Below are 18,857 nucleotides of genomic sequence, written 5' to 3' on the forward strand. Positions count from 1 at the left end.
AGAAAAAATTATTTTGGATTATTTGGATAAAATGGGAGACTGCATTTCTGTTATTTGGAGCTTTCCAAACAGATCTCATACCTGTATATTGAACAAATAGTTCATCCCCTTTTAATTTTGAGGAAGAGCAAGATTTTTAGTAGTGTTTTGTCTCTTAACATGTTAATAAAGAGGATTTCAGTGGATAAGCAATATCTAAAAGATACACACTGCCAAATGTTCAATTACCCAGGTCCAGCCAGCTGTGACCCAGCCTCTCTCTTGTAACACTTACAGGATGCACTATGTTCCTCCATGGGGTCCAGGGCACATTTTTATGCTGAATTCTATTTCTGGTCTTTCAAGTGTACATGACGAGAATGGGATGAACAACTTTGCTGAAATTCAAATCTTTGGCTGCTTAGACAACAGGCTACTGTATACTGCAGTTTATAAAAAAAAAACATACTGTAAGGAGGTTAACAAGATAACATTGCCCTTGCCAACTACATTTTCTGGCTGAAATATAAAAATGAATGTAGATACAGCACAAAACAAAAGCGCAGTATCACAAATGCACACAGAAAAAATGTTGGATTTTTGTAGCTATTATCCAAGCAGTTACTATTTTGAAGGTCATCCAATACTCAGCAATTTTTCCATCTTAAAAAATGTAGTTTAATGTTATTTGTCAATAGTGATTGGCAAATAAATTTGGCTGTCACAAATTTACAGCAAAATTCCACATTTCGCTGCCGGTGCAAGTCTGAAAAGTCACTCGCGTCAAAATCGATATGCGGCAACATTATTCGGACACCTATTTACCTGAACACATTTCACTTTTTTTTTTTGCGTTATTTTCGCAATTTTGCAAATTTTTGGGCGAAGCGAAAAAAAAAATTATGGTGAATTATGACTTTTAAAAGTCATAATTATGACTTTAAAAAGTCGAAATTATGACTTTTAATCTCATAATTATGACTTTTATTCTCATAATTATGACTTTAAAAAGTCGAAATGATGACTTTTAATCTCATAATTATGATTTTTAAATTATGACTTAAAATCTCATAATTATGACTTTAAAAAGTCAAAATTATGACTTTAAAAAGTCGAAATTATGATTTTTAAATCTCATAATTATGATTTTAAATCTCATAATTATGTCTTTAAAAAGTCAAAATTATGACTGTTAATCTCATAATTATGACTTTAAAAAGTCGAAATTATTACTTTAAAAAGTCGAAATTATGACTTTTAAATCTCATAATTATGACTTTAAAAAGTCAAAATTATGACTTTAAAAAGTCGAAATTATGATTTTTAAATCTCATAATAATGACTTTTAAATCTCATTATTATGACTTTAAAAAGTCGAAATTATGACTTTTAAATCAGTTCGCCAGGTCTAAACTGGCAAAGGAAACTCTGGTAAAAGGGAAAATCTAATGAAAAATTCATACTTTACGATATGTGATAATGAGTGAAAATGCGCCAGGAGAAAGGGCGTGAAACTTTGTTAGAGATGCTCTCTTTCAGTAGTGTATTGTCCTATAAGCTTCATCGGTGATCAGTGAATTATCAGTGAATCATCAGTGAATTAGCGATGTATCTGCCGATGGTATTACTGGCGAATTTTCGCTAGAGACTGGCCATCTCTAGCGAAAATTCGCCAGTAATACCATCGGCAGATACATCGCCCTTTCGTAAATTTGCCCCATAGTTTTGTGCAACCTATTTTCCCCAGTGGGTGTATAGATCTCACATTGCACTCTGAGACAGCAAGGGGTTCGAGTTGTGTTTTCCACTAAATTTGAGTTTTCGGGTTAAAAAATAAACTAAATTTTTTTTTTTTTAAAAAAAAAAACTAGAATTTTGCAAGATTTATTATACCCCGACCCTAGAAATAGCGTGAATCTGAAAATACACCACATAAAACCTGTTGAGGTGATGTTGCAGTCAATGGCAGACGTCTCTTGAACCATTTGAGGATCTTAATAGGCTTCATGATGTTCGAATTTTTTTGGAAGATTTTGACAAAAACTCAATCAATTTGAGCGATTCAAGTTTTTTCCCACTGAAACTCAATCAATTCGACTTTTTGGATTGTCAACCCCAAACTCACTGATTCAAGTTTTTTCCATTGGAGTTTTTTCTTAAATTAGTTCATTCAAGGTATAAAAAAACCTCTAAATTCTGATAAATAACCCCCCAAGTCTTACACTGATTGCAGGCATGTGGCGTTTTCACTCAGGGGTCAGTTTAAGAATAATAGGTTATAATGAAAGATGTCCATTGATAATCAAGGCTAGAATAAAAATTGCTTCCGCACCAGCATACCACACTTTACTATGAAATAAATGTATATGTCAAAGGGTCAGATTGGCGCACCTCCTGTCCAACCCTAAGCCATGGATTCTGCCCTCACCAGCATAGAGCACCTAAGCAATGAAGGGTAAAAGAAGGCAGGAAAGTAGTAGTGCACCTCTGTGCTGGATTCTAATTCCAATTATTGCAGATGACAAGCAGTGCAAAATGCATTGTGTGAATTCCTGGTGTAATTCAGACAAAGGCAGCCCTCTACATCATGCCTGGTGAAGGGAGGTGTTAGATACAGGACTGCTTACATTGCGATTTAGGTACATCAAATAGTGCATAGCGAGAAGGCTCAAGCTGTATCACTGTTTAATCACAATTCTATACCCCTTTTGCTCCCAGCGCTGATCCTAGTGATTGTAAAGGAGCCTTTCTTTGTTAAAACTATATGAAACTATTTCCCAATTGCAAATAGCCACACAATCTAAATAATTCCTTGCCATAACAGTATTCTCTTAATATTTCCATTAGATACGTTCAAAGGAAACCTAATAACCCTAATAAACAGCTGCCAGTGTGTTTTAATAGTTCTGGTCAACTTAAATGACTATTTCTATACATCACATTCAGGCGGCTTCTTGGAACCTGCAGAACTTTTGTATAATATTTAGTAAATCCAGTTAACTAATCATATGTTCATGTTATACAGTACTTCAGACTGCTGAATCTGATTTGAAAATCCTTACACTTCTGAACACATCTCTACATACTCCCCCACCCCATCTCCTTGCTGGGCTGATAAGCTGCATACAGGTCAGTTCTGTAGTTAAGTCTGTCATCAGGTGCTAATTTATGCGCTGGCTGATCCACTCCCCTTTATCTGAACATTTGGAACAGGTGTCACCTGGAATCCAGCCATAACCGAAGGGATAAAATAAAGATGTGACCTCTGTTTGCAGATTATGGGTCTGGTCTTAAATATTTAGTTTAACCCTTGCAGTGATAAATGACTGTAATTTACAGGCTTTGAGTATCCTCTTGACTAGCTGAACTTATATATACATGTTTACTGCCTTTTATAATCTTTGTAATGATAAGCATGCATGATTAGTATACAGGTATGGGACCTGTTATCCAGAATGCTCAGGACCTGGGGTTTTCGGGATAATGGATCTTTCCGTAATTTGGGTCTTCATGTCTTAAGTCTACTAGAAATTCATTTAAACATTAAATAAACCCAATAGGCTGGTTTTGCTTCCAATAAGGGTTGATTATATCTTAGTTTGGATCAAGTACAAGCTACTGTTTTATTATTACAGAGAAAAAGGAAATCATTTTTAAAAATTTGGATTATTTGGATAAAATGGATTCTGTAATTCTGAGCTTTCTGGATGTTGGGTTTCCGGATAAGGGATCCTATACCTGTATACCAAACCTACCTGAACAATGATTTCAAAATAGCAATAGCATGAATTCTAAAACTGAGTTTACTGAAAAACACAGCAAGCTTTGGGTTAAGATGAGTTGTTACAGAGACAGCGGCTAACTGCATGTCATTGGGATGATAATGGTCACTGGCTTTGACTGCACTCCATTTAACTATTTTGCTTAAAGTGGATATTACATGCCAGGACTGGATCATCAATCAGATGTTATGCAGTTAGTTGATGTCTCTGATTTCAGTGGGTTCCAAAAAGAATGTGTTTGGAGACATTCTGTGGCCATAATAACCCATTCTCACTGTCCCTGCCCTCTGCTGTAAATTTGCCACAAGACATCCCTTCTGGGGCAGTGTGGGCTCCAAGAGTCATAACAATGCAGCTAATTCTAAAGGGAAACTGACCCGGCTATATTATGCAGATCTGGCAGAAAGAGTGAATAAATTATAATTTCTCCAAACCGGTTTTCTGTTCTGTTGGATTAAAATATATAATGATATTAACATGTCATATGTTACACTCCCTTTAGCTACATTATCTCTGCTGTCACTAAATTCTTCACTATTGGTGTTATCTTACCTGCTTTTTCCTTACTTACTTGACTCCTGCTGTTTTCCTTTTCACTCTGCTCTTTACTTGCTTTATTAAACAAAGTACAAATATAGTTCGATTCCGAGGAAATTTAGATCACTCCCAAAGTCCAGCGTCAACTCAGGTTCTCCTCCTTCAGGGAAGAAGCCAGCAAAGGCGAAACGCGTAAGCGGGACACAGCTCATTGGTGCAGAAGCGCCCACTTCGAAGCAACACGAGACTCTCAGGGACGCCGAGGAGTCAGAGTGGACGTTTGGGACGCTAAAAGACTTTCTATTTGCAGTGTACAAGCCAACGTTTGTGAGTGTGATTTTTATTTGTATTAAACTGTTTTTAGAGAAATCTGCACATGAACCTCTTTTATCTCTCAGCAAAATAGGGGGAAACAGCGGAGGCTGGAGTCGGCATCTTTGATCTTTCAAACTCACGTCTGGTGAGTTGTTTGTGCTACTGGCACGATCGGTCTCTGAATTGTGGTCAGAGTGTTCACACTCAGCACATTAAAAGTTACATAATCATTGTGTGTGCACAGGGTGACAAATGAGCAGTAAAGGCTGCACGTACTAATCACGTGGTCACAAGTTACCCTTTAACGCAATATTTCACAAAAAAAAATTTCTTCTTTTTTTCTATTTTTATTTCTACTTTTTTTCCTTACTTTTGTTTGAATTTAAGTTTGGCACGTGATATTTGATGACACAATATAGTGTGAATTGCGAAGCACGGTTGTTTTAAAGACACCAAGGCGGTCAGTGAGAAAGTGTTCAAAAATACTACACTATATAAAATTTATTTCTGTTATTCTCCCTCCCCAAATTTATTTGGAGGAATACAGTGACTTTTCATTTGGAAGAACTTGTCGATTTTTTTATCCCTAATATATATTTTGTTCAACTAAGGTCCTTTCCATCTTCAATACCCTTTCTTTCTTTTCCAATAATATTTATTGGCATTTGAAAATGCACAGTGACAAATAATGACAGCGCAACAAAAGTAAGTTAGCATAATTAAGATGGATAAAAAGAAATAGATTACAATGCAAAGTAAAATGGAATATAGAAAACATTGCAAATTTCAGAACTAACCGCAAATGGACATTTTTTCAAACTGAATAACACTTTCCTCTCTATCATAAAAAGAAATGAATGAATCACATCAGTTTGTCATTAGAATTTAAAAATATCTAAATAAGGGGACCAATTGTTCTAAAATTGACAGCATCCTGTAGACACAATATCCTTCCATCTGAATCCCCATATAACTATTCTCATTTTTCATTCAGTGTGTTAATATGTTCAGCTCTATGTCTGCATGGCTCATGTTTCTACCATTTGTTACTGTTAGTTACAAATACTTGCTTTCCTGTGCTTCTTTGTATTGTTACCTGTTTTTGTTTTTTATTTCTGAATTCTTTTTGGACCCCACCCTAAGTTATACCTATGCTGTCCCTTTAACAAGTTGGATAATTAGACTAAATGGCCTTTTACCCTGCCCCATTTTAATACCTCCACCATCCTTCTAGCCATCTTAAGTAAAGTTTCTTATTTCTGAATTCTTTTGGGGCCTCACTCTAAGCTATGTTTTCCCTTTACCAAATTGGACTATTAGACTAAATGGCATTTTACCCTACCCCAGTTTAATATCTCCTCCAACCTTCTAGCTATCTTGAGTAAAGTTGCTCAAAGTAAAATTTCTAACAGCTTTAGATCCTTATACTTCACATACTTAAACACACACACACAATCCTCATCTCTCTCTAGCTCTACTACCATAGGTTACAGACAGGTATTGACATTAATGTCTTCCCCATTTCCCTACTCCCTATAATTTAGTTGTCTGTACCAATGTGAACCAGGGTGGCTGAGCCATCTCCAACCCCTATTCACAATTCTTGTCCACACAACCAACACCAGAGAGGCAACACTCACAGTCTGTTACCCTACCTTTTATTAAATGTATGTTTGATTATGACCATTACCTTTTTAAGAGGCTATATAAATAAATTTAAAAAGTTGTGAAAATTAACATCTAATTTAGGTGTGAACTAGTGGTTGTAAGGCATGGCTGTTTAAGAATCCCTTTACACCAGTCACTCACTGGGGAAATTCACTATGCGCCGAAAATGCACTAGCGACGGCTTCGCCACACTTCACCAGGCGTAGTTTCGCCAAGGCTGCACAAAATTCACGAAGATCCAAAGTTGCGCACAGGTTACCAAACGGTTGCGAAGATGCGCTAGCGATAATACGATAAGCAGTCCGAAGTTACAATAGCGATGCCTAATTAGCATACGGCGTGCAGTTAAAGAACAATGGACGTGTGCGCTGCAGCAAATACATTACACTACACAATTTTATAGAGGTCTTATATTGCCCTACACATGTGCCCACTGTATAGTTTATGTGCCAAATGTAAGGGGGAAGGAGGGTACCCCAAAAAAAATTTACAATCTTTTTTAGCCTATAACCCAGTAAAAAGTAAAAAACGCCCGTGTTTTTTCAACTTCTTTTTAACAAACTCCTATCTACTCTATTGCACTAAGTAAAGTAAAGTCTGGAGCAAGAGGTAACGTTCGGTAAAATCTGCAAGTTAGTGAATTAGCGTAGTTACGTCCCTTCGCCAGAGCGCAACTTCATCTAGTGTAAGGGTGCGAAATATCGATTGAGTATGTCTACTTCACTAGCGAATTTACGCCAGCACCTGTTATTAAATCGGCAAAGTGGCAAAATGATGTCATGCTGGCGAATTTTCGTTAACGTTAGCCACTTCGCCCTCTAGTAAATTTGCCCCAATGTCTCTTGATTGTAAACCAGTGCCCAAAAGGCATCAGGTGTTATTTTAGTTTCAAAGTTAGACAGGCGTCAAGAACTTGCGTTCATAATGGGGCAATATTAATAATAAAGGGACATTGTTATAGGTTTTCACATTAAATATTGAAATCCCTTTAATATACATATGTATTAATATTTCCATCTCATTTGAGACACATTTCATAACACATGCCTAATAAGCAACTTCTGATGCTTATATTTTTAAGTTCAATACTCCAATGTTTGCAGTATACTCTTTCATTTTAATCTTTACTATGTTCTTTTGCTCCTCTTGGATTTATTAGTTAGATTTTACAAATCAGTTTATGTCTTACTATTCAGGGAACCTGAACTGGAAGGTGCAATTTTGATGCTTCGCTAATCAGATGTTTGATTTCTCACTACAGGTATGGGACCGGTTGTGCTCAGCACATGGAGTTTTACGGATAGTGGATCTTTCCATAATTTGGATCTTCATACATTGTTCTTTACTACAAAAGTCCCTAGAGTGCAACAACATTTTTTTTACAAATTCTATATAATACTACTGTTAGCACCAGGGCATTATCTACCTTAAAGTGTATGCAGCAGCCTCACTGACTTATATATTGTATTATATATATATATATATATATATATATATATATATATATATATATATATATATATATATATATATATATATATATATATATATATATATATATATATATATATATATATATATATATAATACACAAAAGCCATGAATATCTTGTAAATTATATCCTTATAAACGGTGAGTTCTGATGTAATTTCTGTCACATGACTCCCTAAATATTATAATAAATAAAGTACCCCCTCTTGTAAAATATAAGGATATTATAAGTTACCGAGGAGTTTCATGACCATATAAAAACACGAGTTCCGTGACCTGTATAAAAAGACTCAGCCTTTGGCCTCGTGTTTTTATATGGTGATGAAACTCCTCGGCAACTTATAATATCCTTATATTTTTCAAGAGGGGGTACTTTATTCACTATATATGTATATATATATATTATAAACTAAATAATTAAGATGATGATAATAATGATGATGATGATGATGATGATGATGATGAAATCTCGAAAATTCCCAAGTTTTAAAAACTCAAACTCAAATACAGGCGGGATTGTATATTTTTTTGTGGTTATTTTCTCAAATTACCAAGATTTTGATTTTTTACAGACGACTGTTCACCCATAATCTTAATAACATAATTGAAATAATATAGACGGTTGAAATACAGTAGTTTACTCATACTTAATGAAACACAAAGAAATTTAATTCACATAGAGAGTTTGACACACAATTTTACTATCTACTACAAGATTATAATGCTAATTACTATTTTGTATAAGTTAAGGGCATATATGTGCAATATTAAATATATCCCAAACACAATGCGACCTGTCTGTGCAGTCTGTAGCAGAGTAATTCAGTTAGTAAAATGGATACAAAAAATATAATTATCAGTCTACTAGTTTCCAGTGTATGGCTGATTGCACAAGTACCAACAATGTTGTCTTTTCTATGTCTATAACAAGACTGATTTTCAGTTTCAGCGATTAGGTATTGTTCCAGAGTGCTCTCACAGAGAATTGTATTCATGTTGGACCATGGCTGGTGATGTTCACAGTTATTAGCAATGTTGCACAGTTTTTGTACTGTATATTCCTTTTGGTAACACTGCATGCATACTGAGTAGCAGGTTTTTGTTGTCCCTGGTTCCCATGAAGATATCTGCTACTGTATTTTTGGAGAAACATTTAGATTAGACTCAGTGTTACATTAAATCATCCTTATTAGAACTAATTATTAGAGATCCAGAATCCAGTTGTACGAACGTATTTCAGTTGTAGCAGCAACTCGGGATATTCGGCGGACTGTCGACTTAACAGTGGCTGAACAGTTCAAGAGTTAGCATGTTTGGTTTCAGCCGCACAAAATTGCCATCGTTTTTATCACTCTTGTATTCTGTGTGCCTTTTCACAACAGTTTAACTGTAATGCCTTACAAGAATCATTGGCAGGAAACAGTCTGCTATCATTTTAATTAAGTGTATTACAATCAGAAAAAAAAGTGCCAAACATCAAGATACCATGATATGATGATCTGGTACTATGCTTGGTTTTTCAGGATGTAAAATAAGAGTTTTGCATGGAGTAAAGGCGATCAATTGGGTTTCCAACTCTGCCCTGGATAGGTCCTAATTCTGGTCCTGGTAGAAGGCACTCGCTCAGGTTGTTAAGGGAAGCATCATCGCTGTCAATATCATGAAAAAAGGATTCTCCACCTTCGAAAATAGAAAATTAAAACTCTTTAGTGCCATACCAGAAATATTATGCTACATGTTATTAAAGGGGAGGTTAACTTTTAGTTTGTTATAGAATAGCTGATTCTAAGCAACTTTTCAATTGGTCTTTTTTTTTATATAGTTTTTGAATCTTTTGCCATCTTCTTCTGACTCTTTCCAGCTTTCAAATTGGCTACAAATGTATTGTTACTACTACTTTTTATTACTCATCTTTCTATCCAGTCTCTTATTTAAATCAATGCAGTGTTGCATTGCTATGTCAATTTGGACCCTAGCAACCAGATTGCTGAAATTGCAAACTGGAGAGCTGCTGAATAAAAAGCTAAATAACTCAAAAATCACACATAATTAAAAAATGAAAACCAATTGCAAATTGTCTTAGACTATCACTCTCTACATCATACTAAAAGTTCATTCAAAATCAAACAACATTTCCCATGTATTGGGTGAATGAGCTTCCAGAGTACACTTGCATGGGCTGAATTTTATTTAAGTGATAATGTCATAGAAGGGAGTCGTAAAAACACCATTATTAACCATGTTTGGCCATGCAGGACAAATAGTCTAGTATGCATTTCAGATGGAATTAGACATGAGCAATTAAGGCTATTGTTCTTACAGTGGGTTTACGTTCTAATGATAATGTTTTTTTCCATATTCCTAATTTCTATTTTGGTGTCTACCTGTAGAAAAGATTCTCTGGACAGTATTTGATCTCAAAATTCATCGCCAATAAATTGTCCTCCCAATGTAACAATACAAAATATTGATTTGTAATCCCTAGTTAGTTGGTGCACATACCTCCCAACATTTTGGAAATAAAAAGAGGGACAAAAAAGTTGGCACTCATAGCAAGGCAAAATATTTTTGACCACCCAATTTTTGTGGTCACACCCCCTAATTACCATGCTCATTTTACAAAATTTGGCAGGCTATGAAAGTTTGAACATTTTCCTGTGGTTTTGTTTCAGTTATTACAGTTTTGCTAATGAAGGTGAATTGCCCTTTAAGTTGTGAGTCTAACTTTTCCCAAGAGACCTGTTATCTTATATTGTTTCAATTTGCTTATCTCAAAATGTTATCTGCTGCTGTGGCTGTTCTGGGCTCTCTGCCAAAAGCCAATTAAGTTAGAAACTTTGTTTCTTTTTCTGGCTGTTCAGTGCAGAGAAAAATGGGACTTTCCAGTACAAATGAGGGACTGCGGGTTGAGCTGTCAAAAGAGGGACTGCCCCTCTAAAAATGGGACAGTTGGGAGGTATGGGTGCATACTGGATTGTGTCTCAGAACTAAGAAAATTAACATACCATAAGGGTGCATGTGGTCTCCAGGCATCTGTGGGGGAGTAAGACCTTGTTGAAATGGGTCAGAACTGTACATATTCTGCTCTAAGGAAAGAAGTTGTTGCTGTGGCAGGGTAGTGAAAACATTCATGATTCCTTCGATGCTGGAGCTGCTTGAATTATGTGTTTGAGCTGTAAAAAAAATCACGAGAATTTAAATATACATAGGTGACAATTATGAGAGTCAATTATGTTACTGTTTTAGTCTCATGGGTATATCTTGTTTATATCAGTGGCAGACAGTTCTGCAGTAAAAAACAATTGTTAATGCTTCCCCGTCAAGTTATCTTAAAAGGGTAAAAGTAATATAAGGGAGCAGTAATTTGTTGTTTAGGAAACAGTACTGATAAAGATATCTGAGAAAATCAGAATATCACTATTGTTAATCTAAATGTTTGAGTCCAAAGGTAGTAACAACAAAGCCTGCAAACCCAGCAGCTGCTCCGGAGACGGAGGTGCATGGTAGGCCTATTGGCAGTCTTCATGGATGCACTCCGTATATTTCACTACATTACTGGCACATTAAGTTCTTACTGTTCTATTCATCAGTCCCTAAGTTATCTTTCTGGGAAACATTATATATTCCTGTGCTTTATGCAACAGGACTAGATTGTAAGCAGTGTAGTACAGGAAATCTTGCTTGAAATTCAGCTTACAGAGGTGTGTAAAACAAAGAAACCTAAATAAATAATAATAATGTTAGCATTATTAATGCATAATTAACTTCCCTAGTGGCTCAGTTGCATCCAGTTAATACTGCTGAGAAACACTGTTACCTGAGGGAATGCGGCTTGGGTTGTGCTGATCTTGTTGCTGCTGCTGCTGCTGTTGCTGCTGTCTCCTTGCCAGCTTTTTCATCTGTTATAAATAAAGCACTAGATTGGGTTTCTTGTAACTGACAGTATGTGCTTTTTTACAGTAAGCTGTTCAGACAGGCTATAAGCCCGAAATTCTTTACTGGTCTTCACTGTGTCTCATGTATTGTTAAATGGGGAGGCCATTCATCAACATTTAGATTTTTGTGGTTTTAGAGGTTTAAGAAGCCATGAAGAAATTAATTTCTCTAAAACCACAAATGCCACGTCCCTTTATTAAAACAGCCTGATTTTAAAAGCACAAAAACATTTTTTCGTGCAAATACAAACAAAAAAAACCCCCAAAACCTTAAAAGTTTATAATAGAGAAAGATTTTACAATTGAAAAAGGCCATATCCCCATGACTTCAGTGGCTTTTAGATGCCGCAGTTTTGTACTAGTGTTTTTCATGTCTTTTTAATTTAATAAATGACACATTTTTCATAGTTTGGAGTAATTAGTATAATCGGAAAAAAATACGATTTGGGGAAAAGAAAAATATATGAACCTTTGTAAATTGGTCCCTTAACATCAGACATCAGCCTAAATCTGTCCAGGAGTAGAATGAAGAGCAGCAAACAAAACAATATTAAAACAGAATCCGTAGTCTCATGAAATTGTATCTGGCCGATACTGATACTGAATATGTGTTATTTCTGCACTCCTCTAGAGATTTTAAAAGTTCATTACATCTTCCCAATCCAGTGTCAGGACGAGCATTTACTTCCATGCAAAACGATTTAATATAAGGTACTGTGGCCAAATAACTACCAGTGCATTATACTGTATATTTGATTCATCCATGGGTTTCCCAAATTAACGTTTTCTGCAGTAGTTCATACTACTCACAAAAACCATGGTTGAGTTGCACTCAGAGAAGATTAATAAACATATTTATATCTAACTATTTGTATAAATCAATTATTGAGTATTATAGTTGAGTGCATTGTAAAATTATCGACAGGAAAGAAAAACTCCATTGGTTATTTTAAATTAATATGTAATAAACTGGAGAATAGTGAATACACTGGATTTGTTTGTAATTGTCATCTTTTTGATATCAATTTTCAACAAAGTTGTGCACAAACTCAGATTCTTCTTTGTTGTTGCATATGAAAATTGCTGACACCATCAATGTTTGTGTTTTCTTACCTTGGCTCTTTGATTCTGGAACCAGACTTGTACCACACGGACACTGAGGCCTGTTTCAGCTGCTAGGGTCTCCCTCACCTTTACAAACAAACACACCAAAGTATTTTCAGAAAATGAATTGAATATCTTCAGTGCCCTCTTTTAATTGTGGATAATAAATATACAAAATCCTTAGGAGACTATGTTTATGTCACACTTGGGAACTTGGGGAGCAGCACAACTGATTCCTGTTTCACTAACTTATTGCTCACCAGCCACCTACAGCTCACTGCAGTTTTGAGGCTACGCCTAGTCAGCAACATATAGATTGCAATCTAACTGTAGATCTAGATAACAGCAATCCAACATACAGCTCCATAAGACTATTGTCGTTTGGATAATATATATTTAGATATTGGTGTTGTTCAATTGAATTCAAAACCTATGTTTACCTCAGTATAATACTGTAGTAATGTGAACTTATCTTAGTGGAACCATTAATCAGTGGATCTGTGAAAGAGTTATTGAAAGATACATACTGAAGAACAGTAGATATTCAAAATCATACCTTCCTGCAAGGTTTAGAGGAGACCTCAAAGGAAGCCTTGAATGCCCTGCGCTGCTGTGTTGTTAAGATAGTTCTTGGCCTCTTGGGACGTTTTTGGTCTTTTCCATCCTCTGCGCCCTTGCTGTCATCAAATTTCCCAGAATCTTCTTCATCTTCACTTTTACCTAATGGCAAGAAGGGTGATAGTGGAAATTATTATTATGACATGCAAGAAAGGCCTGCTTCTCAAAAGTCTTTCTATTTCTGTTATAAGTTGCATTTTTTTTTTATCTTTGCCAAGATACATATTTGCACATTACAATATTTATTGTAATATATTGTGTATATATATATATATATATATATATATATATATATATATATATATATATATATATATATATATATATATATATTTAACCTAGTAAGGTGTTCTAGTAATTTAGCAAGTATTTATCAAACCTTGTCATTCATATAGTTTAATAAATGAGGATGATGGCACCATAGTTCAGCAAAATCTGGATTGTGAATCTTCAAAAATACATTGAATGGAGGTTCAGTAGTTAGCACTTCTGCCACATAGATCTCTAAAGTCTGCTTGGAGTAACCCAGTTACCTCTCAAAATCCAAAAACAAGCAGACAGGTTAATTGGTTTCCAATGACACTCAATAGAGGGTATTTTGTTACAGAGTGGTTAGATTGCTTGTATAAATAATGTATAATAAAATGCACTTCCATTTATGTCCACGTTCATAGCTGCCATGTGGAAGTCATTTTATGACCTTCATAGTAGCTATATTTTCTATGAAATTTACTTGCCCATACTTCATGGACTCCCATATTTTCACAATTAGCAAGTTCTTCTATATCTCACATTCTAGATCTCACATTGTATTTGAAATTATTATTATTCATAATAATAATAATAATAATAATAAGCATTTCAACAAGTTTGAATTGTCCCCTCTGGTGGAATTACATACTTCAAAGCAAAAATATAAATCTAATAATATCCCTTCAAGGAGCATGGATAATGTGCTATATAATAGCATAAGAGACACTTATTCCTACAAGTATGCTTCCCTTTTAATAAAAAGATTTTCTGAAGGTCCCTCTAGCAGTAGTTGATTATATTAGTAGAAAAAGTGTAGGATTAAATGAAGTGGCTAATCTGTTCTCTCCATGATGACAGACTGTTTTTATCACTAGATCTTCTTTAGAACAATGTAGCCAATAGTCTATCTACAGATATGCTTAGTGCAGGAGCTGCCTGAGAAAGAGCAGACATTAGCACACAGAGGATTGCTTACACACTAGGGCCCTAATATTGCCCAGCTTGTCACCACCTGCTACAAATGAAAACAGGCTTGCAGATATAATAGACAGCTAATAAAAGCAATGCAAATGCAAGGACAGGAGACTTAGTTTTAATTAGTGAAATCTGCGCCTCCTTAAACGTCTCAGGCCCTAGGAGTGGCGCTTAATTAAGCCTTAAACCTCATCCCTGGGTCCAGAGGAAGAAGCGAAAAACATATTGTGTGTGGATGACCTTTCATGAGCTGGGCATGAATTGCTTTACATGATTCTGTGGTCCATTTTACACAAAAGGAGATTGTCATCAATGTGGGATAAGGGGTAGGGGACATCTGTATAATGAAGCTGCGTAGATCATCTCTTTCAGTGCTTTGAATAGCCACTTCTTTGGTTTGGAGGAATTAAGGGGAGAGGCAGAGTTAGGGCACTTAATTGGAAATGGGGATGGTTTTTGAGTTTCTGCTGTTTACCTAGGATTGAGTGCTAGAGTAGTCAGAGTCTGTAATTGAAGTAAGAGCTTTGGAGATTAGTCTCAGCATATGGGATCGGCTGGTCCGCTCTCCCCCTCCTCTGCATTTTTCCAATAAAATTGGGTTTAGCTTACAATCTCTCTCTCTCACACACACACTTGTCTATAAAAAAGCTCTTTGAAAGTTAGCCATTAGACAGAAGGGAAAGAATGGGGGGGTGCATATCAAATAAAATCATAAATTATGGTAGTCAGTGTTATCAATATGTACTGTAGCTAGGTTATAAATTCTTTATGTCTGTTTTTGCACTTTGTCCCATTTTGTTTTATAAATAAGGCACTATATATATATATATATATATATATATATATATATATATATATATATATATATATATATATATATATATATATATATATATATATATATATATATATATATATATATGGTTATCTGAATAAAAACTAAATTTTTACAAAATAAGGCTTGAAAATTGATTAATTTGGAATACTTTTTCCCATTTGTTTCAGTGAATGTTGTACCTGAATCAGAGGCTGCTGGGCTCACCAGGCTGAGCAGGTCTCTTTCTCTCTCATAGTCACTCTTGCACAGCAGCTGTCCGTCTTTCAGTACAAACTCATCGCCCTTCTGGAGCTGTCTATCGCAGACACAACAGCAGAAGCAGCCCAAGTGGTAGACATTTTTCTGCGCTCTCATGACAAACTCGCTGGGAGCGATGGTATCTAGGCAGGATCCACATTTCACAGCAAACAGCCTGTAGGAAATGGATAGAAACTACTTACAACTGAGATACTGACAATGATAAAGCAATAGGCTTTGATTAAATTGAAACCTTTTTTAAATGCAGAAAAACACATATTAAAACAATTATTTAATTTAATTCAATTCGCTAGCTCAGCGCTAGAAAAGTTTTGCGCCCTTTTGCCAGGTGAATTTTCACTCAGGCGAACGATTGTTACTCCGCAAATTCATCAAAGCGCGAACTTTTCCAGAGTCTGTTTATTCAGGTTATACCTGGTGAATTCATAATTCATAATAACTACATCCTCAACAATCTTATGCCAGTGACATCATATCCTATATGGCAAAAAGTCATAAAAAAAAGACAAAAACTGTAACTGTTAAATATATTTTTTGATAAATAGGCGTATTTGCTGCAAATTAATGTTAATGACGTTGCATGAAGCGTGGTGGAGCTTTCCGAGGCGAACATTCACCCTTTAGCAAAATTGACCCTATGGGGCAGATTTATCAAGGGTCGAAGTGAGTTTTCGAAGTTAAAAACTTCGAATTTCAAGCTATTTTTTGTGTACTTCGAATAGGGAATAGTCTAACTTTGATTCGAATTTGAAAAAAACTTCAAAATTCGAATATTGAAATTTATCATGTACTGTCTCTTTAAAACTTCGACTTCGACCATTCACCATCTAAAACCTGCCGAAGTGCTGTTTTAGCCTATGGAGGACCTCCTAGAACCTATATGCAGTCAATTGGTGGACTTTGAGAAATTGAAGTTTTTTGGGGAGAAAATTTCGAATTTAATTCGATCAAATGCGCTATTCCTTCGATCGTATGATTAGAATTCGGTTGAATACAGACCTCTTCGACCCAAAAAAAAAACTTTGACTTCCCTTCAGTTGGTCTTTTTGAAATCGAATTTGAAGTTTTTTCAATTCGAAATTCGACCCTTGATAAATATGCCCCTATGTATACTTAAGGGAAAAGTATTTCTCCTCAACTGAAATGCATAAAGTCCTTTTTATTTTTATCACAGAGTCGCTTTAACACAACTCATTTAATAGCTGATAAATTATCAATAGCAAAGAGCTTAACTGACTAAGGTTAGGCTTTTAGCTTTTAAGTGTCCCGCATGAATATTTCGAATCTGAAACAAACCAGGACCAATGAACTCAAAGGGGCACATTCACTAAAGAGAGAATTGTGTTTTTCTGACTAATTTTCGCTAAAAAGACAATTTGCAGTGACATCGCCTATTCACTAAAAGGCAGCACACCTCACTAGCGAATTACCTTGTCACTGGAGAACTTTTTTACTCAGACGAATGATCGTAAATCCGCTAATTTATCAAAGTGTTAAAATTTCAATTTGTTACCCTTCTCCCTAAAATCTATTTTGCCAGGTTCTGTCTGGAAAATTGATACAATGAAATCATATCCTTAAAATTATATATAAGTCAGTGACATCATATCCTGTATTCCAGTCATAAGCAAAAGTCAGAACTCTGGCTTTTTTTAACATTTGAAGCTCATTTCACATTTGTTTTAGGGTGGGCGCATGGCCTAGGACAATAGAGAATCTCTGTGTTCATCCTTGGACATTTTTAATAAAAAGTGGCCACTTCCAGCAATTTCACCAACATTATTAATAAATACACATATATATGACCTTTATATACCTACTGAATTTAAATTGGCATAAGTTATCGAAGTTTCGCTAGGTAAAGAAAAAAACACTAGAGAAAATTCGTCATGAGATTTTCACCCAAACAAATCATCGCTGACGAAAGTGCACCAATGTTCTTTTACCAATACATAATTGCGTGTTTTGATGAATACGCGTACTTATCACTAAATAATGTCTGATAGTTGCACGAAGTCTGGCGAAGACTTACCAAGTGAAAATTGACACATAGGGGCCCATTTTCTTAGCTCAAGTGAAGGAATAGAGGAAAACTTTGAATTTTGAATGTTTTTTTTTGGCTACTTCGACCATCGAATGGGCTACTTCGACCTTTGACTACGACTTCGACTTTGTTAATTAACCCTCGATATTCGACCCTTTGTAAATCTGCCCCATACTGTAAGTAAATGTGCTTCTCATTGCAGTTCACAACCATATCAACCCTAGGAGTCACCATGGGTCCCTGTCCACATTAAGGGGCAGATTAATCAAGGGTCGAAGTGAAAATTCGAATTAAAAAAGATTCTAATTTCGAGCTATTTTTTTGTATATTTCGACTAGGGAATAGTTCAAATTCGATTTGAATTTGAAAAACGAAATTTATGATGTACTGTCTCTTTAAAAATTCGACTTCCACCAATCGCCATCTAAAACCTGCCAAATTGCTGTTTTAGCTTATGGGGGACCTCCTAGAACCTATTTTTTTGTGGGGAAAAACTTAGAATCAAATTCGATCGAATGCGCTGTTACTTCGATTTGTATGATTCTAATTTGAACCTAAATGGCCTATTCACCCGGAAAAAAAAAACCTATGATTTTTTAAATAAATTTGGTCTTTTTTAAATCGAATTTCAACCCTAGATAAATCTGCCCCTAAGAGTATAAAGATGTGTCAGATATTGAACTTTCCTATCAGGTGACATGCAGGACAATCAGTTTTATACTGTGAAATCAGGGAACACACAAGTCTTCAAATCTGAATTGCCACTTGGTGCAGAATGGAAAAAAATAACAAATAAACATCTCTCCTAGAAATACTCAGCTGCTTGAAAACAGGTACTCATGGAAATTTAGTTAGCAATAATAGTTTATTTGTTGTGATAAATACACAATCTATTGAGCCTTACTCATTGGAATCTCCTCAAGGCATACTGTAACTGAGAATTTCATGGATATAAATGTGTTTTATATAGTAGATTAGAATAATGATATATAATTGAAAATGGTGGCATTGCCTGCCCATAAAGCATGTCAACCTTTATTTCACAGCATGAATTTGCTGAT

General features: G+C 35.3%; 1 protein-coding gene across 1 annotated transcript in view; it reads right to left on the reverse strand.

Moving 5' to 3' along the window:
• Positions 1-8,345: 8,345 nt before the first annotated feature.
• lmx1a.L (LIM homeobox transcription factor 1 alpha L homeolog) overlaps positions 8,346-18,857 on the reverse strand; it is a 46,967-nt gene continuing 36,455 nt past the window's right edge. The window contains exons 4-9 of the mRNA XM_018258634.2: positions 15,674-15,906; positions 13,368-13,531; positions 12,821-12,898; positions 11,590-11,671; positions 10,778-10,945; positions 8,346-9,452 (exon numbers count right to left, since the gene is read on the reverse strand). Coding sequence (XP_018114123.1) covers positions 9,292-9,452; positions 10,778-10,945; positions 11,590-11,671; positions 12,821-12,898; positions 13,368-13,531; positions 15,674-15,906 — 886 coding nt within the window. The 3' untranslated portion in view covers positions 8,346-9,291. The remainder of the gene's footprint in view (positions 9,453-10,777; positions 10,946-11,589; positions 11,672-12,820; positions 12,899-13,367; positions 13,532-15,673; positions 15,907-18,857) is intronic.

Source organism: Xenopus laevis, chromosome 4L (genome assembly GCF_017654675.1).
Source record: "Xenopus laevis strain J_2021 chromosome 4L, Xenopus_laevis_v10.1, whole genome shotgun sequence".
Taxonomy (NCBI): Eukaryota; Metazoa; Chordata; class Amphibia; order Anura; family Pipidae; genus Xenopus; species Xenopus laevis.